Raw genomic sequence first — 25,000 nt, 5'->3', positions numbered from 1 at the left:
AATGCTGATAATAGTTAGGCTATTTTCTTCATCCCCTCTGAAAATCGGATCGCAGTCAGGTACTTTATCTAACCTCTCATTAGTAAACACCGATAGAAAATAATTGTTAAACTCCTCACTCATTTTTTCTTCTGATTCTATCATGACATTTTCATCGTTTTTAATTGGTCCTATTCTTTCTTTATTTTTTGTTCTATAGAGGTGAAAGAAACCCTTTGGGTTGGATTTTGCTTGACTGGCAACCTTGATTTCATAATTACGTTTCGCTGAACGTGTATTCCTTTTAACCAGCTTTGCCATTTCGTTATATCTTGATCTAAGGTGTGATTCCCCGTTTTTTATTTTTACGTAAAGTCCTCTTTTAATTCCGATCTCATGTTTCAATCTGTCCGTCATCCATTTGGGAGTATTACTATTTTTCCGTATTGACTTTAGGTGGATAAATGTGTTTTGTGCATAAATAATTAGATCTGCCAGATTGCTATACATCTCATCCAAAGTACTGACCTGATTTTTGGGCCCTCGCCCCGAATCGACCCGACCCAAGGCACGCGCATCACTCTCTGTGACCCAGACCTGACCTAAGGTATGCGTATTTCTCTCCATGACCCAGACCTGACCCAAGGTACGCGTATCCTCCTTGACCCACTTCTGACTATCAGCCCCGCAACGAGAATCAAGAAGGTTTGAAACGTCCGGATTGTTTTTCGTATTCAATTTCAAATAGGTTTTTATATTGTCAAAGTTTGCTTTCCTGAAGTCTGGTACTTGAACGTTATTTGTACTTTTTATTTTTTCCCAAATAATATTAAATCTTATTTCTTGATGATCGCTAAAGCCTAGACTATCACCCACTATTATGCTGCTAATTTGGTGCTCATTATTTGTTAGAATTAAGTCCAGGGTATTTTGTCCCCTCGTAGGATCGGTAATCATTTGTTTTAGGAAATTATCCTGCACCACATCTAGGAATTTTTTCGCTTCATGATCTCCTATTAAAGTTTCCCAGTCAATGTTTCTATAGTTAAAATCTCCCATGATTACAACGTTTTTGTACTGGGACGCTCTGTGAATTTCATGAATTAGGGAATCAGTCTGCTCAATGCTAAGGTTAGGAGGTCTATACAAGACGCCAATAATAACTTTCTTATTCTTGCCTATAATCTCTACCCAAATAGATTCCGTACAGTCCTCTTCCTTAATCGAATTGTTGATAATACAGTTTAATGTATTTTTAACGAAAAGTGCTACACCTTCCCCATTCCTGCCGACCCTATCCTTATGAAAAAACTTATATCCTTCTATTTCAGCTTCTGTGTAGTCTTGATACTGTTTAGCTCACTGCAATCAGTCCATCAGTTATTGCTATGAGTTTATTGCAACAGAAACCCATGGCCTCAGAGAAGCTAGCCATTGTTCTTAAGCCCTCCATAGATCCATCTGGAAAAAAAATATTGGACAGTTGTTGATTTGTAAAGCATTATTTTTTCAAGACTTGAAACATGCTCACTGGAAAGTAAAGAAAGCATGGGAGGAATATATACCGGGTGCAGCAGGTATTTGAGAACAGAGGAATGTCTGTGGAATAAGGAAAATGACACTCAGTACCATTTATTGTTCTGTACAGGTGAATATCTACTCAATGCATGTATTCATTTGATGAAACTGCCATCATTCACAATAACAGCTTCTAGACATCAAAACTGCTGGCAGGCAGTAATGAGGTGGGTCTTGGGAATGTTTGTCATTGCAGCTACATTAGCTTGCTGGAGAGTTGCAATGGTGTTGTGTGGATGCATATTGGAGGCCTTCTCAACAATGCCCCAGACGTAATAGTCTAAAGGATTAATATCAGGAGAGCTAGGGGCCAAATGTTGGGAGTGACATGGTCGTGAAAATTATTGGCCAGCCATTCTTGGGTGGTGTAGGCCGTATGCGATAGAGCGGAGTCTTGTTGGAAAACATACGGCCTACCATGTGCTATAGCAGTAATCCATGGTTTCACAACTGGTGTAAGCAACGACATTGACTCAGACCTTGAAGGAAGAAATGTGGAGGCATCACATTGCCTTCATTGCTCACGACAGCCAGAACCATTATGGAGGCTGGAAATTTTGTGTGCATGATGGGCGAAACCTCCTCGGTGGTTTGACATAGTCACTGATCATTTCTGCAGTTCACCTTCTGGTGCAGGACAGTTTTTCTCATTGGAGAAGAACCACAGCATTCCTGGCTCCTCCAGATGTTTCAGCTTGTTTAAGAGATGCTTGGCCCTGGTCACTCAGTTCTCCCTGGTTGTCTGGGACATGAACTGTCCTCTCCACATCATGTACGACTTGTAACAGAGGTCTTTATGAACCACACATCAGATAGTGGCCTCATCAACGTGCAACTCCTTGCCCAGTGCCCTTATGGACTTCCCAGGGTCCTCATCGATAGCAGCCTGGACAGAACTGATGAATTCAGGAGTCCTGATACTGTCCAAGTGCCAGCAATGTCGTTTCCAGTGAGAAACTGTTTCCACATCGCCACTGGCAGCATTAAGCTCTCTCCGAACTTTGAAAACGAACGACCTGGCGACATTCAGGAATGCAGCAATCTTGGAGTTGAAGTGCCCTGCAGCCAAGGAGATGATTACAGCATGCCTCTTCATTTCCTGAGTAATCTTCGGTTCTGCCATGTTCAGCATGGATAAAAAAAACTATGGTTAACAAAGGATTACAAAGGCGGAGCATGCCGACAGGAGACCTTTTGGTCCATATCTAGGTCGGATGTGAAAAAAAATCATAATAATAAAATAATAAAAACTATAATGTAAATAACAAATAAAATACATAAATAAACGCATACGTATAGTTAAATAATAAACAAACAGGTAAATAGTAAATAATAATAAATTGACATATAACTAATAATAAATGAAAATCAAACAGACAAATGATAACAAAACAAAAACAAATAATATAAAATAAATTATAATCATTACAGCATCTTGCTTAGGTGTTTATCTAAATGATACTTAAAGCTTCGAACTGAACTACATTGCACTACCTGTGCAGGAAGTTTATTCCGTTCATTAACTACATGGTTGGCAAAGTTGTTTCTACCTACTTCCAAATTGAATCTATTTCCGGACAGGTCTTTAATCTATTTCCGGACAGTTTGAGACCATTGTTTCTTGTCTGATTCTCATTCAATGTGAAAATTTTGTCACTTTTGATGTTATCAATTCCCTTTAGAATCTTAAAGACCTGTATCAAGTCACCTCTGAGTCTATGCTTTTTTAGGGAAAACAGATTATGTTTTAGTCAATTTTCGTATGATTTATTTTTTTGACATTTGGAATCAGTTTTGTGGCTTGCCGTTGCACTTTTTCCAGTCTGTCAATGTCTTTAATGAGATTCGGTGACCATACGGAAACAGCATATTCCAAATGTGCCATCTAGAATACTACATCACTGATAAGGTGTGTTCTCAAATGCCTGCTGCACCCGGTAGGTGATATCTATTTTGTGTCAGTAGACTGATGAGTCATGAAGGGGTTACTTGATGTGTGAGCCTGGTGCCCAATCCTTAGCAGAATTGAATAAGCTAGTAATGACTACAACTATATATATGAAAGGTACTATTAGGTTAGAGGAGCTCTTAGAAATGGACTGAACCACCTTAGCACAGGTTCATTACTTAGGTAAAGGCATTTGGCATGTCTCAGGTAGAACAATAATTGTGATGGGGAAATTGGGGCTGTCCACAGTTGTGTAACAGGCTGCAACTCACTTGCTCACTAGACCTGCTTTCATTGGAGCACTGAAAAATAAAGAGCATGATATTAGTGCCAAGATATATAAATCAGCATTTTAGAGACCACTGATGGAAGCCTGCACTTGATGGTTCTGCAAGACAAACATAGAGAATCATCCCCCAGTCACTTGTCTTTCAACTACCAATCACATTACCTTTGAAGGGCCGGGGGTGGTGCACCTGGCTGCCCTCCTTGGAGGATGGCATAATACTGCCTCTCCTCCTTGTGGTGCCTCCCTGGGTTTAATTCCTGTCTAGTCCCTTGTACCAAACTACTGTAACAATAACTATGCTGTTATGTTTTGCTAACAAAACTGGATGCACTAAAGCCATTCAATAAAGCACCTTTATGAGAATCCAAAATCCTCTCCACAAAGCAATGTATGAAGATTATGGGCACGGTTCTATGAAAGAGGCCTCAATCCCCATCCTTTCCATCACATAACACAAGGATAACTAACTGAATACAACAAAATGCTACTCTAGCAGCATATTACTCAAACATCTACAACAACCAACTGCTTACACCTCAAGGATAGAAGTGTTATTGAATTGTTGGTAATGAAATACCAATGTCTTCAAAATCCAACACCCTACCATATGGAGGGTGTTTTTTATTTATTTATTTATTTTTATATGCAGATAATGTGGTGTGTATAGTGACTTGGCCAACCTCTTTATATGGTGAAAAGGCCTAGAGCAGAGGGGGTGAGCAACCTTTTTAAAAGTGGGTACCAAAATCAGCCAAATCTTTGATACAAAATTTGTTCATGTGCCAATGAAGTAAAATTATAGGCCTGCATATGAGTATGAGCCCCTCCCTTCACATCCTAGGTCCCCAGTGCAACATGTTACCAGTGGTCGTACAAAAGAAGTTTGAGATTTATTTGTTATTTTTCTTAAGGTAAACTCGGGGTTTCATGTGCTGGAAAAGAGTCATTGTGCCAGGTGTTGCATGTATGCCAAGGGTTGCCTACCCCTGGCCTATAGTATACAAAAAAGATTGCTTTATCAATGGGCAGGAACCTGAATGTAGGAAGGCCATTTTTGTTTCGTCATATTGTTTCAGTAAGTCTAGGAAGTATCTTATCTTGTCATTGTATGGATACTTGATTTAGTATGACATTGATTGGTTTTGAAAATGGTACAGATTTCCCTTGCAATTTGATGGTTCAATATCCAATATTTCATTCATACAATCCTTTTGAATTTATACCACTCGCTCATTTTTCCATGAAGGTGCTTGATTATATGATCACCAAATTGTAAATAAATGCATTGCAATCACAGAACCACCCACACTCCATTAATCACCCATTGAAACTCGTTCCCACTCTTTATTCAGTTGTGTTTACTTCCTGGGCTCATGTATCAGTGTCTGTGTTTTGTGCTACTATTTCACATTCATTGTTGCTTTTACAAAAGTAATACATGTAATGGCTTCCAAGCAGCCTGCAACAACTACTACTGGTGGGATAAAGCCCAAAAGACTGAGGAAGAGTTTATTGTTAGAGAAAAAACTTGAAATTGTTAAATGCCATGAAGGAGGTGAAGGGACTAACTCCATCGCCAGAATCATGCAGTTGCCCCAATCAACTGTCTCCACAATAATCAAACAAGGAGACCGTGTAAAGAAAGCTGGTGAAACAGCTTCTACATTAATGGCAAAGATGCTGACAAGGCAGAGGGAACCAATAATGGAGGAAATGGAGAGATAGCTGTGGATTGATGACCTGTCTTGCCACAGCAATTCTCTTTCTACCTCCCTTGTGACAATGAAAGCCCTTTCAATTTATAATGGTCTACATAAGAAGGGATATGAAGTTAAGGATGGGTCAATTTTCAGTGCCAGTAAGGGTTGGTTTGGTCATTTTAGAGCCCAAGCAGCCCTACATAACATCAAGATTACTGGTGAGGCAGCAAATTCTGACGAGCCTGCCACTGCACCATTCATACCAACACTGAAAAAAACACATTGAATAGTGTGGCTACAGTGCCAAACAGGTGATAAACTATGAGAAGACAGGCCTGTATTGGAAGAAAATGTCATTCAGAACCTGTATTGCTAAGGAGGAGAAAACAATGGCAGGATTTAAAGCATCCAAAGACACCCTGGTGCTGGATGTTAATGCAGCTAGTGACCTGAAGCTGAAGCCGTTACTGATCCACCACTGTGAAAACCCAAGGGCACATAAGGGCTATGTGATATATAGATCCAACAAGAAGGCCTAGATGACATCTTTTATGAACTAGCATTATGTTGCCAATTATTTGTCCCCTGTACTGCGTGACTATGCTGCCAAAGAAAACATTGCCAACCATTTCCTACTGCTGGTTGATAATGCCCCAAACCACCCAACAACCATAGAAGATTGGGCAGGCAACATAGAGGTGATGTTTCTGCCCAAAAACACGACAGTACTCATCCATCCCATGGACCAAGGTGTGATCACCACTTTCAAGGCATATTACCAGTGGTGCACAATGAGTCAGCTGATTAACATGACTGACAGCCCACACAAGCCCACAGTCAAACAGTTCTGGGCCAATTATAATATCAAGAAGGCCATTGACAATATCAATGCAGAATGGAAGGAGATGACAGAAAAAACAATGAATGGCTGTTGGAAGAAACTGTGGCCTGAGTGTATCAAGCCAGCTGACAACTTCATTGGTTTTAGTGATGTGGCACCCATTTGCAAGGACATCATCAAGCTCTCACATATGGCTGGCATAAAGATGATGTGAATGAATTGCTGCTGTCCCATGATAGCCACTCAGCAATGAAGATCTGATGGAATTGAAACAAGAATGAGCTCTCCATGGCAGTGATGATGATGATGATGTGCCCCAGAAAGACCTGGACATCAAAACACTTTGTGAGGTGTTCTCTGGCCTAGGTGCAATCATAAAAAAAAAGTAAAGGATAGGGACCCAAACCCAACATGAAGTGGAACAGTTGCTTATAATGTGGAGCAAACCTTCAAGGTCTACAGAGATATATTCGAGGCCAAGAAAAAAATGGCAAGGCAAACCACCATTTCCAGGTTCTTCAAACCTGCTGCTCCTTCCCACCCAGCCCTTCGCCCTGCATCAGTTGATGCGGACTCCTTCCACCACCTCTCCAGTCTACGTCTGGTCCTATTCCGTCCACCTCTGCTGTCCAGGATTCATCAAGCCCTACCACTTCTGATGATGATGAGAAGGCTTCCTCGGGATTTTAGTAAGACTAGCCATGAAAGATATGTGTGGTGTGGGATCGGGTAACTAGAGGTTAGTGGCGTTCTACAGAACCTCTTTTTCTGCTCTTTCCAGTGGATATAGGCCTACCAGGGAAACCACTGTATAAAAAAAATAACACTACCTCATTGGATGGTGTGGAAAAGTGTTATATAAGGTATCTCTCAATACAGGCTAGGGTAAGGCTACTCTCCCCATTAAATTAAATTGTATTAAAACTTTAGTTCACTATTCAATTGTTCGTTATTCGATCCGGTTTTCAGGAATGTAACCCAATCATGTAGTGGGGAAACCTGTATTTGTTTAATTTGTGTATGTATGACTAAGGTAGTGTTATAGGGTGCTGGGATAGATTTTGGAAGGTTTTTAAATATGTTGCAGGTGTGGGTTACTTTGTATTTGCCTAGTTGTATTTTACGGGATGGGAGCTATGCTCGTTGTGACCCGTTTTCGTATCTCTCCACATCCAATTTATTTTCGAACTCGTGTATAGTTCTGGCATTCTTTGTTTAGTTTGTTCCAGACATCGATCACTCTGTGCAGGAAACTGTTCATTTTCAGATCTCTTCTGTAACTGTCCTACTTTAGCTTTTTATCGTGTCCTCTTTTTTCTCTCTTGTCCCATTTCAATAGGTCATCTCTATTGAGAACTTCATCCCTTTCATAATTCTGAAGATGCATCATGGAGGTTGTGATTGTGCAGTATGATGTATAGTGGCTGTGGGCCTGAGGGTTTTTGTGTAGAGGTGAATACTAATCATTATTATGTTCTGTTATATATATGTATTTTTTCTGAAGGTAGATACTTTGTTGTTGTTTTTGGTATAGGCTGTTACTCTGAAAGTTTTGTTTTGTACTGTAGTATATGTAGATTATGTGTTTATATTATAAAGGACTATAGTAAGCATGCTTATTTTATGTGGTTCTTATGAGTTGTTTGTATACGGTGATAAGTTTTTCTTTGTGTTGTCCAGATCCTAAGGTTGCTTCTGTTCTGATCACAATTCTTTATTTATATATTTATCTGTCGGTTCAATTATTTTCTTATAAGGATATGGATGAAAGGATGACAGTTCACAAGGATTTTCTTATGTGCTCTATAACTTTTTTTTTTTTTTTTTTTTTTTAGTGATAAGAAATTGTTGCCATTTAAAGAAGTTGAGGGAGGGGGGAATAAGTCAGCTATGGCTGTTGGCCCATGATGTCACAGTCTTGCTCCATTGTCATTGACTCGGGGAGTGTGATGAGGGGCCGGGTTGACATCATCCATGAGGTGTTGTGATGGGAGTGATCTTAAATAGGTTTTAATGTGGATGTTGTGGGTGTGCTTTGACTCTGCCTTTTTTTTTATAGGAGGAAAAGGGCCTTTAGACTTTTAGTACTGTATATGTGAGGTTTCTTTTACAGAGCATGCAACTTGAGTGGATATTAAATGTGAAACCCTGTGTGTATGTGTATAGTAACAGGCTTTGACTAGTAAAAGATATTGAGGGGTGCTTCTTGAACTCATGGTGGTATAGGGTTAGTAATGTTCACTAATTATTTTGGGGGGATTCTTACATTTGTTTTGTCTCAGCCATTTTTCCAGCTCATTGAGATATATTTCTATGTTCTTAGTAACATTTTTGTTGTGGTAGTATTGTACTATTATAGTAAGTGCCTGAGTGCTTTAACATTGAATTTTGGGTTTGGAGTAGGTGGGATTCATGTGTGAAGAGTTAAGTAGTGTTGAGTGGTTGTATTACACCTTGTAGGACACAATTGTATAGCTTTATGAGCTTTGAGCATTGGTTCTGTAGAAATTTGCATTCTCTGCTTGTCAGGAAATTTGTAAGAAGCGGTTTCTTGTCATTGTGCACATCTGTTTCAGTTATACATTTGAAGTGTGTGTTGTAGAACTTTAACAGATGCCTTGTTTATGTCTACTACTACTATAGGTCTTCTGTCTTGCAGCACATTAAATCCAATATTTTTGGTGTTAGAATTTTTTTTTTTTTTCTTATCACTTCTCGAGCACTAGGAAGAACCTTCATTTAGGATCTCATCGCCTGTCATTTCCTTCATCTCAGCACTTTGCAGTAAATATAAACTGTCCTAAACAGTGAGGAATGAGTTGTATTTATTTGACAAACCATTTTTTTTTTACTCATAGATTACACTCCAGCAGAAGTGAGTTTTAAACTTTCAAAATGCTTGAGATATAGTTCACCTTTCAAATGGCGATAAGGTTAATTACAATAGCATATAGTGGAAAGTGAGTATAGAGAATATTCTAAATTTACTGGTGGTTACACTCCAGTTTTGAACTAGTATTCAGAAAGATGAAACAGATGTAAGGCATCCCAGTTACCATTGTGTGTGGGAAGGGGAAGTAGTAAAGACTGTTGTTGGATACTGTGGAATTCCTGTCAGTGAAAATCGAGGAGGCAACAGCTGTTTTTTATATGTTCACCTTTGCTATTTCTTGAGAATCCGTCTTCATGCGTAATCAAGTGAAGGCGGCATCGGGGCCGAAATACATTTAAACCAAACACGGCAAGGACTAGTTAAAAAGGGAAAACAATAATGTAATCACAGGAATGGTTGCGTCGCTACCATCGAAATGCGAAAAAGAAGTTGAAATGGTGTGCTTCTCCAGGCCAAAGCCAAGCACTTCCCAGTTTTATTTTCATTATTTCATTTATATTTTATCTACCAATTTTGAATGCAACATGTCATCACACTATTGCATTGCAAAATGTTACTTTTTCGATATTAGCATGGCACACATCAAGGTGTGTTTACCATTAGTCGATGCGTCATATCAGTTGGTATCAGTAGGGACGCTTGTTAGGCTGGTTATTGCCGATCGATGTCACAACTCGCAAGGGAAACAACAGTGAACTCGAACCTCATACGTGATGATACTTTTCGTATGTTCTGGTTGCATCCATCTTGGTTATTTCCTTGGCAATCCCTCGGGTCTTGATAAACTTGTCTGGATTAAGTCTGTCTACCTAACGGGACTGTTCCCTTTTATTTTAGCTGTCGTCACTATGGCATTTTCTCGGGAGTGATAAGTAATACTAATTAAAATATTTTGACAAGAATTCTTCAGCAGTAGTCGGAATCAAAACTAGGGACGTACCGGAGGTCGTTGATCGAAGTCGTCTTTACTATGTTACCTCGATGTCACAGAAATGAATAGAATTGTGTGACGTTGTCAGAATAGTTGGAACGAACGGGAGCGAATGGCAACTTTGACCCTTTCCGTTATATCTAGATGGCTTTTCTTTTGCTGTTGCTGTCGCCAGAGGATCTTGTCGATCTTCGTGACGTTTCCTCAGTGGCGAAGTGGTTGTAGACTGTCTCAAGTAACCCGTGCCATTAGGCAATTACCTAATTAATGATTAATTCTGACTGCTGCATGACAATTTTAGTGATACCGAGGCCTCACGGTAGCATAGTGCTACACCTTTTCGTGTTTACCTGATTGTTATACATGGAAGAAAAACGAATGATAATATCAACAGTAATTATGATAATGCTTTGGCAGCCAGACAAATTGGCACCTCCACCTGGGTGAGTAGTGACGTAATGAAGATGGAGTAACTACACCTAAATTTTCACGAACAATGGAAATTCTCTGAGCTAAGTGAAATAGTTTTTCGTTAGGTAGAAATAAATCCCGTGAAAAGTGTGGGAATTCGTCACACTGTATGTAGGCCTATGTAGGAATCATCGAGGTTCTTTCGTCGTTTGATGATTTTCGATCATTCTCGAACTAATTGCTCTCCCATTGCTGAGTAAAACGGGTTGGCGGTAACCATAAGAAGTCTTGATTGAAGGGTGTCAACTACAATCATCCGTGTAGGGTTAGGAAGGCTTAACAATCCTACTAAATACGGCCCGGTGCTCAGTGAGAGGTCTAGAATACTTCTACGAGTAAACCCAAGCAACATTCCTGACGAGTAAAGGCGATATTTATTTGAATTAAACAGCATGTCAGAATGATATCCTTGACAAGTTTGGGCAATGGAAACAGGATCATACGATCTTAGTTCTCTTCCATTATGTTACAGATTAATACAAAGTAAATGCGGTGAAAGTGTTAATTATGGTGAGCTTTATATTTTTTCTTTTCCTGAGTAAATTCACATGGCGGCAGGTTGGGTAAGAAAGGTGCATTCAGCTGTGGATGCTGACTGGTGGAGAACGAGGACCGAGGTGACCTGGCGGAGGATGCGGGTGGGAGGGGGAGGGGGACGGTCACGTGCCATCAGGCGCCTCTGCAATGCTAATCTTGATCCATAAGTGCCGTATCTCATTACCAAACGTACCAAACGCCTCATCAGGCAGGTAGAACAGGTAGTTTCTAGTAGAGGTTAATAAAGGGGAGGTGGTTAGGTCTTGCAATGATGGGCAAGGTCTAGTTTCTCAATTAAAAAATACTTTCCCCAACAATTCTTCCCCTACTCTTCTCCTCTTTCAGTTAAAGGACATCTTTCTACTACCACTGACACACACAACTGAATGGAAGCGACTTTTAAATGAAAAAATCGTCAAACTTGTATTTGTAAATTAATTCCAAAGTTCTTCAGTAGCCGTATGGTCGTGGTCGGAGGGGTAGTGAGGGGAGGGGCTGATGACAGCGATTGCATTGCCATCTGTTACAAGGGAACGGCGTTACTAGGCTGTCGCCGAATTTTGAACGACCAAAAAAGTACGGTGTTCTCTCTCTCTTTCCCTGCCTCCCCCTCCCACCCACTCACTCTCTCTCTCTCTCTCTCTCTCTCTCTCTCTCTCTCTCTCTCTCTCTCTCTCTCTCTCTCTCTTTCTCTCTCTCTCTCTCTCTCTCTCTCTCTCTTTCTCTCTCTCTTTCTCTCTCTCTCTCTCTCTCTCTCTTTTTTAAGGCCAAAGAGAAACGGTAGGTGTTAGCTTCGAAAGTGTGAGTCACCTTGGTATTGGATAACGTGTTAGACTTATGATTGTTAACTATTACCCTCCTGGCTCAGAGTTCATACATGATATGGAGTTTGACATGACCTTACCCACGGACACCCCTCACCCCACACACACATCTTGTCCAGACCGCCGCTTGGTTAACAGGCGAGTTCAGTACCTCTACACTGAGGAGACAGTGTAAGGGTGTGTGTGTGTTAACCTAATTGTAGTGAACAGGTATGCTCGTGGAGTTATCGAAAACATGCCTATATCGCATTCATCTAGTCGTGGGTTCGAATCTCGGACTCCTCTCCGATTCCCAGCAGTGACTGTTACCTGCCCCGACAGTCCTTAGACCACATGAAAGGGCAAAGGTGACGGCTTCTGCGGCAGCTACGCGCCTCTTGGCGTAAGCTCCTCCCTTTCCTTCCTTCATCAAAGTTAAGCATGGTCACAAGGTGGGTTATATCTTCTTATTCTCCACTAATACTTAAATTGAAATTCATGTCTGGTATTTGGGTTATATGGCCTTCTTGGATATTCTAAGTATTTATGTGCCTTTGTTGCCCCACATTCTTTAGACGTTTAATCTTTTTTAATTTGGTCTCATGACCTCATAAAGCCCATAAAACCCCTTATGAGATATCTGCTGTCAGTGACGTCAACTCCCTTTAGCGACCTGAACATTGTAATCAAGTCACTTTTTTCTCTTCGATCTTTCAGTGTTGGCAGATCAAATTCTTTTAGTCTCTCCATTTATGGTGTATCTGCCAGGCTGGGGACCAATGTGGTTGCTGCCCATTTGTATCCTCTTAATGGTGTGTATATCTTTCACACTGGGTGGGGACCATACCACTGACGTACTATTCCAGTCTTGGACGGATTACGTTTTCTATGATTTTCTCTTTTTCGTCATCTGTTCATCCATAGAGTGAAAAGCCAACTTTATGTTCTACAACAGTCCATACGTCCCTCCCACACTCCTACTGATATGCTTATCAGGTGACAGGTTGTCTGTTATCTTGGAGAATGAATGGTAACGATGTGATGCCTGGGTGAACCAGGACTGTTGTTCCTCTTCATTTGATTAGAGAAGAAAAGAGAGTTGGGAGCGCCGCAGGTAAAAAGAAATACAGCATCGTGAGTGGAGTAGTGTACACGTACCTGTGTTTCTTTTCAGTAGACACAATTGGGTTCGAATTGTTGGAGGAAAAGGGTTGAGTTTGCTCGGTTTGGAATGAGTGCTCGACAGCTCCATTGCAGGATTGGGTATATTAGTGTTTGGATTGATTGGATACAATTGTTAACATGGGTTATGTGATGGAGGAAAGGTCGGTCACTGTTATCAGGTTTTGGGAGGGGAGGAGTATTTTCGAAGGTGGTGGTGGTGGTGTGTGTGTGTGTGTAAGCTCATTTTAGGTGTATGCAATTTCCTTTTCACGGATTACTGCCGACACACCTGGAGTTCGGAATGGAAGAAGACATTTGCTGCCGTCACGCGCTGACACCGGGATTCGAATGATCTCCCTCTGGCTGATCATTTCTAGAAGTGGCATTGTAGTCCACTCAATCTCCTTAGGTGCTTTACACACACACACACACACACACACACACATACACATACATATACATATATCACGGCGAGATCCAAATGTTTTTGACTGGGGAGATGCTGAATTTTCAGAATACTGATTGTGCTGCCTTCGACTGAAGGAAATCATTTGGTGAGAGCCAGAATGAAATTGATCAAGGAAATCATCACGACAAAGGTGTTGAAGTAAATAGAATAAACCTAAACGTTTTTCTTGGTTTCATAACGTACCATCGATTATTCTCTCTATCAAGTCTTTGATATCTGGAAGTCCTCCAATATTGAAGATAAAAACGCCTTTCGGAAATAGCCTAGACTGTTATTTATTTTTTACTTACAAAGTTGGGAGTTTTTCTGTCCGAGTATTGGATAGTTTCCTAAGTAGAGGGATTCCCAATAGAAACAACGGTCGATGTCGATAGATTGCACGGTGTAGATTATACTAATAACTGCGTACGTAGGCATAGTCATCACTGCCAAGGGTTCACTCGGGACCCTCCCACCCACCCAACTGACTATCGGGCTATTTCCGTCCTCGTTGCAGACGGATCTCGGCGTGATCTGCCGACAGTGACAATCTCACTAGTCCTTAGTTCGATTCTAACCCACGGACTTTTAACACCTGTCTTCGTATTTAACTTAGAAGATGCCTGAAAAGGCCACCCTGGCCTCAAAAAAAAAAAAAAAGACTGCCTCGTACAATTCCACAAGAAGATTGGATAGATTAGTAAGTAAACGGTTACAGGTAAAACTGGTCTTAATTAAACTGCTGCTGGCCGGCACGATTTAGACACTGCCGTGGGGTACGCATGCTAAATTAACATGACTCTCAAAATGGAAATAATACTAAAATTAACTCCCCTTGATTTTGTTGCTAGTCAGTCAGGCGACAGTGTACTGTTGATGCACCCGCTTGCCAGCAGTGCAGTCGTTGCTGGGACGTCGCCAGTGGAGTTGATCTCGGCTAGATGGGGTGAGAAAGTTCCTGGCGCTCCTCGCCCTCGGGGTGCGGGACAGGGGAGGCCTGAGCAAGCACACAAGCTCTCACCCACCTTCACATATTCACACACACACACATACGCGCGCGCACACACACATACGCGCGCACACACACACACATATTACCTATAGATCGGTCATACGAGCTCTGAGCTCTCTTCCAGGAGGGAAATAGCTGTCGATTACGAGTCCAGCACGTGATCCAAAGACCAAGGTGAATACACCCCCCTCCAAACCTTCCCACTTGCCCATGCTGTGCTCCCCCTGCCTCATACTGCTGGAATGCTGAACTTAACGACTCCGCACAACAACTACTTCCTCTCGTCCACCCTTTCAAACATCAGTCACGTTGCACCAAATTTTGGGTCTCAAACATTGATATTTCATCCCTCAACTTTTGTATATAAGTTGAAGAAGGTAAAAAATGTTGAGGCATTGTGAGAAGTTGAAGAAGGTGGAAAAAGAAGACACGTGTCCAGTTCCGAGTTTATTACTGGTCGGTTTGGCTCTAGAGATTCTTTAGGAAAAATGGCTCCGAATTGACCCACCCACTGCATGAAAATGCTTTGACACAATACGCCAACACTTCCACAACCAAAGAAAACTAAGTTTCCATATGGGTTCATCCTTGACCAACTAGTATCGCCCTGGCGCGATATTGTCTGAGGATAGGAACGTTAATAAACTACCTGTTATATTAATGAAATGGAAGGGGATCCAAGTATGGGAAAATAATTGAAATGAAAAATAGTGGAAATGGACGAAAGCCAGCGAAATCAGTGGTCGAATTGGAAGTGAAACTTGCAAGAGCAAAATACTAGGAAACACTGAGTGTGTTGGGCACTGCATATGTGTCACCCGATAAGCGTATTAACAAGATTGTTGGTGAGACATAAAATGTTGGTAATCTTCGAGTTGCATTTCACATCAAGGGGAGACGAAGAAAAGCATGATCCGATCCAGACTGAAATGTGTGGCAGTGGAGTCCCCACACAAAAAGAGCATATATAAGGTCGAGTGAATACAAAGAACATCAAGCTTGGGAAAATGATCTCCGTTATTAGAAGAAAAAAAAAAGTTGCATTGAGATCAGTGAAAGGAATGGAGACGGGAGAGCGACGCGAGGTCGTAGGAAATAAAAGAGAAAGCGAGATGAATTGAAATAACATCAAACAACTTCCCATACTGATACACCATTTCGTGGAATGACATAGAAGAGGGAAAACAGATGAATAAAGAAAAGTTCGATGGAAAGTCAGTTCGCATGTGTGTAGCGTTCCTGACTCGAACGCGAGAGGCCGGGGTTCGATCATCAGGAAGTGCTAGGCAACTGTTCAAGCTGCACTTGATGTTTTCCCAACATCTTTCAGTAGCGGCTGAAAACAGTGTCATATTTCAGTGCTGGCATCTCATCAGCATGGTCGAGCTGATTACATTGGTTTCACGTTTCTCTCACAACCGCAACCATTCCAACCGTTACCTAGGAATAGCCCGGTTGTCCTGCAGTGGACTCTAAGGTTGAACCCATACACACACACACCGCACGCACTCACGCAAGGAATGGTTTGAACATATTTAACTATGAAATATTTTATGAAATGTGTCATGTCTACCGGTGGGCGATTTGATTCATCTGCATGTCATCAGTGTGGGTGAATGGGGTTCTGTCGGTTGCGAAAACAACCAGAATGAATACAAAAGTCGATCTGAACACTCAGTGTAATTGCGTTCGAACCCCAGATGGAGGGAAGGGCTTTGTACTTCGATGAATGGAATCGTGTGGCTTAGTTCGCACATCTGGTAGTAATGAGTATTTGTCCCTCTGTTTCAGCTGAATAAAATATGTTGGGATGTGCAAATCTCTTTCTTCGGTGAAAGTGTTAACGGCGGGGTTGGTGTGGAGGGGAGGGGAAAGGAGGGTGGGGTGACTCGGATGAGCAAGATCGCGGAATGAAAATATAAGGACGATCACCACTGTTGACTTGTTAACAGATTATGTTTGTGACTCGTGGCGACGAGAGTTCCCCTTCAACTGACTAAAATTGCGTGGCGTCAAACGAAATACACTGTGTGTGTGGGGGGGGGGTGCCATAGGGGCGAATGAAATGACTTGGCGCCATCGAAGTTAAAAGAGAAGTGACCCCTGGCAAGGGAGGGGTCACTCGAGACGAACCTCCAAGTAAAGGGTGTGCCAAAACGAAGGATTGAAACAGGAGAAATGCATCCTGGAACGACAAGGATTTTGGCCGCAAGATAAGGTTTAATCTCCATGCCCTCTCGATAGCAGCCGATAAGGCGGACAAGACGAGTGATAAGGGGAGCTGTTGAGGATTCTAGAGCAAGCGGTGCACTTTGATCGTGTTAGATTTCGTTGTAAGATATCGGTTTTGTCCAGGTGGGTAGTAGTAGTAGTAGTTCCCGGGGTGCAAGGATTAAAAGTACCTTGACCCAAGGTAACTCGTAAGCCTGTTGGTACCGTGGCGCCCAGTACAGATGGTCTGAGAGGCGCCGCGCGAATAATGTTGTGCAGTCAAAGGGCGAGTCTCGGGCTCAAGTCTCGCCCCCCACGCCTGTTCAAGTTTAGATTGGGGCTTGCTCCTGTGGGATAATGTATTACGTCTTCTACAGAATCTGGAATGAATTGGTGTCTTCATTAAAATTCGTAGTGCGCCAAGGCAGCGATGGGGCCGAGATACAATAACACCCGCATTTTCTAGGCGGGGGGTGGGTTAGGGGTGGGCATGCACTGAAGTGGCCAAAAACCGAGCCATCCGGCGATTCTCACTATGCAAGCAATGCAAATATTGGGACAATATAAATTTTGTCGAGTTTTTTTTTAGACAATATTTTTGATATCAATGTATTTTTTGTATAAAAAGACGGCAACAAATAAATGCATTGAAAAAGAATATTGTTGGTCAAAATTTAAGCGCTACTCTGTGCAGACTTTGTATCCGATTGTAGTTGTTACAATACTCGTACAATACCTTGAGTTGGAGAAATGCTATTTCATGAGCAATTAGCCGAGGATTTTGGCCATGAAGCGACAGGAGTCCGTCCAGGATTTAAGGAATAATCTGATCCCAATGCGATCTTCTGAAGAGTACAAAATTATTAAAAAAAAATCAGTACTAACAATAGTAATTAAAAATGGAATTAGAACAACAAATATCAGTACTACTACTACTACTACTAATGAAAATAATAACAGTAATAATAATAATTATATAATTAATAATAATAATAATAATAATAATAATGGAATAATTATAACTGTCGAATTACTGTCCTAAAAGTAATTATGTATTTTTTCCACGTTTAATTTTCGCGACTTATTTTTACTTGGCCGCACGACGCGCCCTATCTTGGTCCCAACCCTGTAATGCACAGAGTGCCTTTCCTCGGCTGAGGCGAAGCGCCTCCGGGCGTTTGCTTCTCAGTTCATAGGAGCCAAATCCCGGTAATTGGGTTGCGAATTCACACCAGGAGGCTCTTAGCAGGGACTGAAGCTGTCTCTTTTGCCCTGTATTCTCGGGCAGCCGGGGGCAAATGGCCTTTACTTTTGACTACTGGGGATCAAACCCGAGGCCGCGGTGTTACAGGTCGTGGTCGAATCCCATCACGTCAAGACGACACGTGGAAGAACTAGACCTTGAAATTCTTAGCGGAGGGATGGCAGGTGGCCGCGTAGCAGTCATTATTCATTTTTGCCAGGTAAGCTGATCCAACAGTACTCGGTGCGAGAACATACGCAGACTTCAAATTGCATGAACGGACGGTACCAGTGGACCGCGGATCTGCTACCAAGTCAATGAAGCGTCTTGCCTTAGAATATATTTATATATATATATATATATATATATATTTATATGTATTATATATATATATATGTATATATATATCTTGCCTATATATATATATATATATATATATATATATATATATATATTTATATGTATTATATATATTTATATATATAATATATAATTATATATATATGTATATATATATATATATTTATATGTGTATATATATTTATGTTTATATATATATATATATATATATATTTGTGTTTATATATATGTATATGTTTATATGTGTGTATATATATATATGTATATATATATATATATATATATATATATATATATATGTATATATAAATATATATCAAAATAACCACAGGAGAGGAGAAACTTGTAGACAGTAAATACTTTCGTATGTTACATCTTCAGACTAAATGAAAAAGATACAGAGTTCTGTTTAAATGTAAGTATCTGGTAGCAACCGTAGGGGGAGACAATACAAGCTTTAAACGTTTCCAAAAAGATTTGTGAAAGCCTTGTATTGTCTCCCCCCTCCCCCCTACGGTTGCTACCTGATATTTACATTTAAACACAACTCTGTATCTCTTTCATTTAGTGTGAATATGTAATATACAAAAGTACTTACTGTCTACAAGTTTCTCTTCTGTGGATATTTTGCATTTTCGTATCACGGTGATGTGAATGCTTGCATATATATATATATATATATATTATATATATATAATATATATATATATATATATATATATATATATAAAGCCAGGTACCAGGCATGAGTGGGCCAAGAAGCTCATAAACGACCTCAGGGTGATGGGGGTGGATAGGAGCTGAATTGTAGGCGTAGTCATTACTGTCGAGGGACACGCCCTCACCCACCTGGTCCATCGACAGAACTGCGTCTGGGGATTCCACGCCGTCTCTCCTGCCGGCGGGAAGGAGAGGCGTGGTGAGGGAGGCGGGGAGGAGTCTTTATTCTCTCCTGGAGGTGGTGGTGGGCAGGAGTCGGGGAGGGAGAGAGGGAAGGACACTGCTCGTTGGAGCGTGGGAGGGAGTTACAGAAGGTGGCGTGCATGGTGTCACGAACGCACACACGGTCTTACACCCCCCCCCCCTCTCTCTCTCTCTCTCTCTCTCTCTCTCTCTCTCTCTCTCTCTCTCTCTCTCTCTCTCTCTCTCTCTCTCTCTCTCTCTCTCTCTCTCTCTCTCTCTCCTTTTTGTTCTATTGTCCCTGTGCTCTCTCTTGTCGCTCTTCTCACATTACTTTAATTTTTCTTTTCATTCTTGTCTCTCCTGTCCTCAGATATCATTCTCCCTATTTTTTCTCTCTCTTGCCTTCCTCACATTCCTCTTACGTTTCGCTCGCTCTTTCACTCTCACCTTTCCTTCCCTCACGCTTTCGTCACTCCTTACATCACACGACAGCGGAGCAAGATTGTCCATATGGAAAGATGCGCTTTTAAACGCTAGTCCATAATAACGACACACTTGTTACACGATCACGCAGCTTCCGCCCCCCCCCCCGCACGCGCACGCATGCACGCAGTCTTCCGCTTTTATACCACATACACTTCCGCATTCTTACACATGCGCGCTCTCAGATAAAATATAAACTCATGCACGCGCACGCACACACACACATACACGCACACACACACAAAATAAAGTTGGCTTTTACCTACTTGGACGAAGAAATGGTGAAGAAAATACGTCACACTAATAAGGCCTAGACTGGAGTACGCAGCGACACTATGGTTACCCAGTACTAAAAAGAATACAAGGAAAATTGAAAGAATCCAAAGAGCAACTACGAAGGTGGCCCCAACATTTTCAAAAGTGTAACATGAGGAGAGATTGTCAAAACTGGAATTACCGACTTTGGAACAAAAAAGAGAAATAGGTAACTTGTTGACCATCTAAAGAATCATGAGAGGTATGGAAGTCCGTGATAGAGAAGACTTACTAAATTGGGATAAGAGAAATACAAGGGGGCATAAAAAAGACAGCTATAGAAGTGACCTGAAAAAGAACAACTTTCCACACACAGTGGTGAATGTATGGAACAAACTGAACGAAACAATAGTGTGTGCAAAAACCACACACGAATTTAAGAGCAAACTATACACTGCGAGATACAGAGACGGGACTTCACGAGCTTATCTCCCCTTCCCGTAAGATACACACACTCATCCGGTGGCGCGGTTGGTAGAGTCCCAAACTGTCACTACGGCAGTCCGGATTCGAACCCTGCCTATACCCGTTGCACTGAGAAATGGCCGTTAGGGCGGAGCACTGGGAGTTCCCCTGTGGTGCCACATATAATTATTTTATAATTTTATTTTATTTTATAATTCTATTTTATAATGTTGCCACATATGATTATATTATATTTTTTGTCACACACCACCACTGAGGTAAAAATCAAAGCAATGTTTTCTATACAAAGGTTTCGTTTCTTCGAGTCTAGACATGGCATATGGGCAAGAGAGAGCGACGTTGCCGCTACATCTAATCTCTGGCCCCGCCCCCCTCACACTGCATTCAGAAAACATTGCGTCCACACGCACGTTCTCGCCATGGATGCCCATGTGTGGCAACACCGGGAAATCTCCTAGCCCCGCCTTAGCGGTCATTTCTCCTTGCGCTGACTATAGGGCTGAAAATAATTTCAGTATCGCTGCGCTTCGAGTCGTTACTCCAACTCTCGTGGGTGGGGAGTTGGGTGTGTGTGTAAGGTCAAAGCCTTACCCATAGATCGGTCATACGAGCTCTGAGCTCTCTTCCGAGAGGGAAATAGCTGTCGATCACGAGTCCAACACGTGATCCAAAGACCAAGGTGAATCACACACATCCACCCATACCCCATACGAGAGCACTCACAAGCGCGCGCGCGCACACACACACACTGACATTGTCCGAAATACTTTGTGTGTATATATATATATATATATATATATATATATATATATATATTGGAAGGAGGCCATTTTGAATACAGGCTTTGTTGAAGTCTACTGCTGTAGACTTCAACAAAGCATATACACACACACACACACACACACAATGAATGGGCCCCAGTGAACAGATTTACATTTATCAACCATAATTCACTTTAATTCCAAGCCATCAACATCGAGAACCTCGAGGAGGCATACATGCAGAAATTGAAACGTGGTACAGCCAAGGACTCGAGGTTCTCGATGTTGATTGCTTAGAATTAAAGTGAATTGTGGTTGATATATATATATATATATGTGTGTGTGTGTATATATATATATATATATATATATATATATATAATATATACATGGGTGGTGTGTATAGTCACTCGAACTCCGTAGACACGTAGATGTGGATGGTCAAGTTCGTATCTTGTGCATAATAATATGGAGAAGACTAACTAGACATAGGAAAACTAAGATTGGTAGTTTAGTCTTTAAAAATTAGTTTGTTGAAAGGGTGATTTTTAACTGATAACATTGTACACACTTTGAAGACTATAAAACGCTCTTGCTATCAGTAACTGCCACACGCCCTGGCTGTCTGAATACATGGAAGAAAGGTATCTTCGGCCGGAGGTGAGTATGACTTGGTGTGTAAGCTCATCATTTATCGAGTAGGAGGAAAACCTCCAATAGGTTGGGCTTAACAGTTCAGCTAAAAACTGAGACCCGAAACATTCCTTGCAGTTAAGACTTGCACTCATCAAAATAGGTACAGTTAAATATAGAAATGCATAGTCTCACGCACTCTCTACCCCTCTCCCTCTCACCCACCCTCTGCCTCTCCTTCCCGTCTCTCCCAGTCTTTCTGTCTTTTGTTTTTTTTTTCATGAACTCACCCTCTGCCTCTCCTTCCCTCTCTCCTTCCCGTCTCTCCCAGTCTCTCTGTCACTTGTTTTTTTTTCATGAATTTTCCTCTTTTCACGTCTTCTACTTCCCTTTGTCTTTCACTCCATTACACGCGCGTGCGGACAATATACACGCTCACGCCCGCGCGCGCTCCGTGCTCCCACTCTTGAGGTCCCGAGTCGACGCCACGCTTCCTGCGTGAAAAGCGGACACTAATACCACAGGCCTTTACTGCCCTCAAAAGCAAAGGGATGGGTTGCATATATATGTTACATTACAAATATATTGGACAGTATGAGCCATGAGCTCTCGTACATCACGGTGATAGCTGATCATGAGTCCAACACCATGGTTGTAAATCACACATGTTGGAAAAAGATATATTACACGTCACAGAACGTCACAACTACAGGTCACAGGACGTCACACTACGAGAAGATAAATATCAAACATACGACGTCGCGTACGTTGCAGCAGCAGCACCAAACTACTGTTGATCGTCAGGTCTAACCAGAACCTGACCAGAGCCCACTGAACTGGAATTAGGCCGACCTGACCTTGAGCTTTAAGGACACCTGCTCCGCACGAGATGCGACCGTTGAAAAGCATACGTCCACAGAAGGAATTATCTTTATATTTCATTTTTCACTATGTATGATTAAAATATGCCATGTCATTTTTGTGGATCATAATTGTAAATATTTTTATTTAATATCGATTGATCACGCAAACATGTAAATATCTACTTCTGCCACATTGTAAATATTACTGTACGACCAGAAATTGATGTATTGGCAACCGTCACAGCCTTCGTGGTCAGTTGCCTTGCTTCCTAGCGCAGATCACGACTGGCTCTGCACAAGACAACTGGCTACGATTTACTAAAGTAAATCCGTAGAACGAAACAACCTTTAATTGTTTCGCTACTCACATCGCCTCCTAAGTGTGGATCAAACTTTCCACACATGCACGCACGCACACACTATCCATAGATCGGGTCATAGTTCAACTCTGAGCTCTCATCCGGGAGGGTGACAGATGTCGATCGCAAGTCCAACACGTGGTCCAAGACTGGTAAATCATACACAGGCGTGCGTACGTATACACACATAACCCACAAATTGGGTCATATAAGTTGAGCTATCTTCCGAAGTTGTAATAACTCGATCACGAGTCCAACACTTGATCCAAGACCGTGGTGACACAAGTGCGTGTGTGCGCGCGCACACACACACACGCGTACATAAAGCGCCCGCTTGCATCATCACGTAAACATAGATTCGCTGAGACACCCACACTGAATAGGTTTAGTCAAAACCCCTTTGTACTCCAGTCGTAGGGGCCAAGTGTGGTCACTGGGTATGTGCACGCATAAGTGTATGCTTTTTTATAAGTAATCATTAGTTCCTTATCACTTGCCGTACGGATATGTTGTTACATGTAATCTTTGCCATGCTACTTGGCTCATATCAAGAATTTGATGAAAGTGGTTGGGAAAGTAAAGGTGTATGATTATAAAATAACGTAGTGGAGCTAAATAATCGAGTGAAAAAATACAGATGAAAACGTAAGAGTTAAACTATGAAATCGGACGAGGAAAACGGGGTGGAAAAGGACATGGCTGGTATATTTTACAAAAACGTTACTTAGAAAATCAGAGAAATAGTCAGCCACAGGAGTAGAAGGAAAGGGAAAAGGAATTGGAAGTAGGAAAGGCAGCGGAATTACGGAAGGTAAGAAAGGCGTCGAGATGGATGGTATGGATTGTGACACCGGTGCCAGGATGAGACAGTGTCCAGCACGAGTGTGTCACTTATGGATGAAACGGCCCTGCGACAACCAGTATAGATGGAAGTGTCACCCATTACATAAGAATTAATCAAACTAGGCCATGACCCCATTTCTCCTGAGGGGCTGTCACGGAGATGAATAGAATAGTCAGGCGGCAGAAGGAGAAATATCCGAAGAGGAATAGGCACGATGGAAGGGGAAGTAGGAGTCGGGGAGGTCCTTTGCAGGGCCCTTCATTTTGAAAGACACGAGAGGAAAAAATGACTAAATATTACGCCAAGAAACGCTTTGCTACGACTAAAGCTCGTGGCCGGGGTGTCGCTGCTGGCAGCGAAAAAAATACACGGGAGCGACGAGCGATTTCGCTCGAGAAAGTTCCAATGTCGCTCTCGCAAATCCAATAGCGGGAGCGATCCCCCCCCCAAAAAAAAAAAAATCGCTCCCGCGTCAAGATTCAACGTTTTTCATGCATTATCCATCATTTAGCAATCCCTGAATTCCATCACCATTGATGAAAGGATCAGAGCAAACACAACTTACCCGTGATCAATCATTGCATTATCAATCGATATCATAAACGTAACGCATCAATCAACTTTAATTTGTTGATGTACGTACATATGTGTACGCGGTATAGCTCCTCGAGTTCATTGGCTTACCTAGCCTAGCTTCGTATCAGCTGCATGCGCGCGTATACTAGTACATGTTGACTAGACCCTACACGACTATCGTGCTAAATAATGTCGCTAGTTGCGAATTACATGGTACCTGTATGCAGGGAAGCTCATTGGTTGCATGCAGCTAGCTGCCCAATCAACACGCTGACTACATGTACAATGCACCATACCCAATACCACATCGCCGCATGCATACGTACACTGTACATATGCAAACTCGCTCCGACATGAGTAATAGTTTGAAGGAAATCGAACCTGCAAAAACATGGCTCTGGAAGTATCAAAAATGGCTCTGGTGAAATT

At 41.7% G+C, this 25,000-nt stretch overlaps 2 protein-coding genes across 3 annotated transcripts in view; one reads left to right on the top strand and one right to left on the bottom strand.

Moving 5' to 3' along the window:
- Cdc50 (cell cycle control protein 50A) overlaps nucleotides 1-25,000 on the top strand; it is a 150,575-nt gene that overhangs the window by 33,000 nt on the left and 92,575 nt on the right. The gene's annotated exons all lie outside the window — the stretch shown is intronic.
- Nucleotides 1-25,000, bottom strand: part of LOC143021293 (uncharacterized) — a 55,088-nt gene that overhangs the window by 16,088 nt on the left and 14,000 nt on the right. The window contains exons 2-3 of the mRNA XM_076178700.1: nucleotides 17,542-17,650; nucleotides 1-1,440 (exon numbers count right to left, since the gene is read on the bottom strand). The exon at nucleotides 1-1,440 is cut by the window's left edge and continues 1,026 nt beyond it. Coding sequence (XP_076034815.1) covers nucleotides 1-1,038 — 1,038 coding nt within the window. The 5' untranslated portion in view covers nucleotides 1,039-1,440; nucleotides 17,542-17,650. The remainder of the gene's footprint in view (nucleotides 1,441-17,541; nucleotides 17,651-25,000) is intronic.

This window comes from Oratosquilla oratoria, chromosome 41 (assembly GCF_046742065.1).
Source record: "Oratosquilla oratoria isolate Oo_2021 chromosome 41, ASM4674206v1, whole genome shotgun sequence".
NCBI lineage: Eukaryota > Metazoa > Arthropoda > Malacostraca > Stomatopoda > Squillidae > Oratosquilla > Oratosquilla oratoria.
This window is presented reverse-complemented; position numbering and strand designations above follow the sequence as displayed.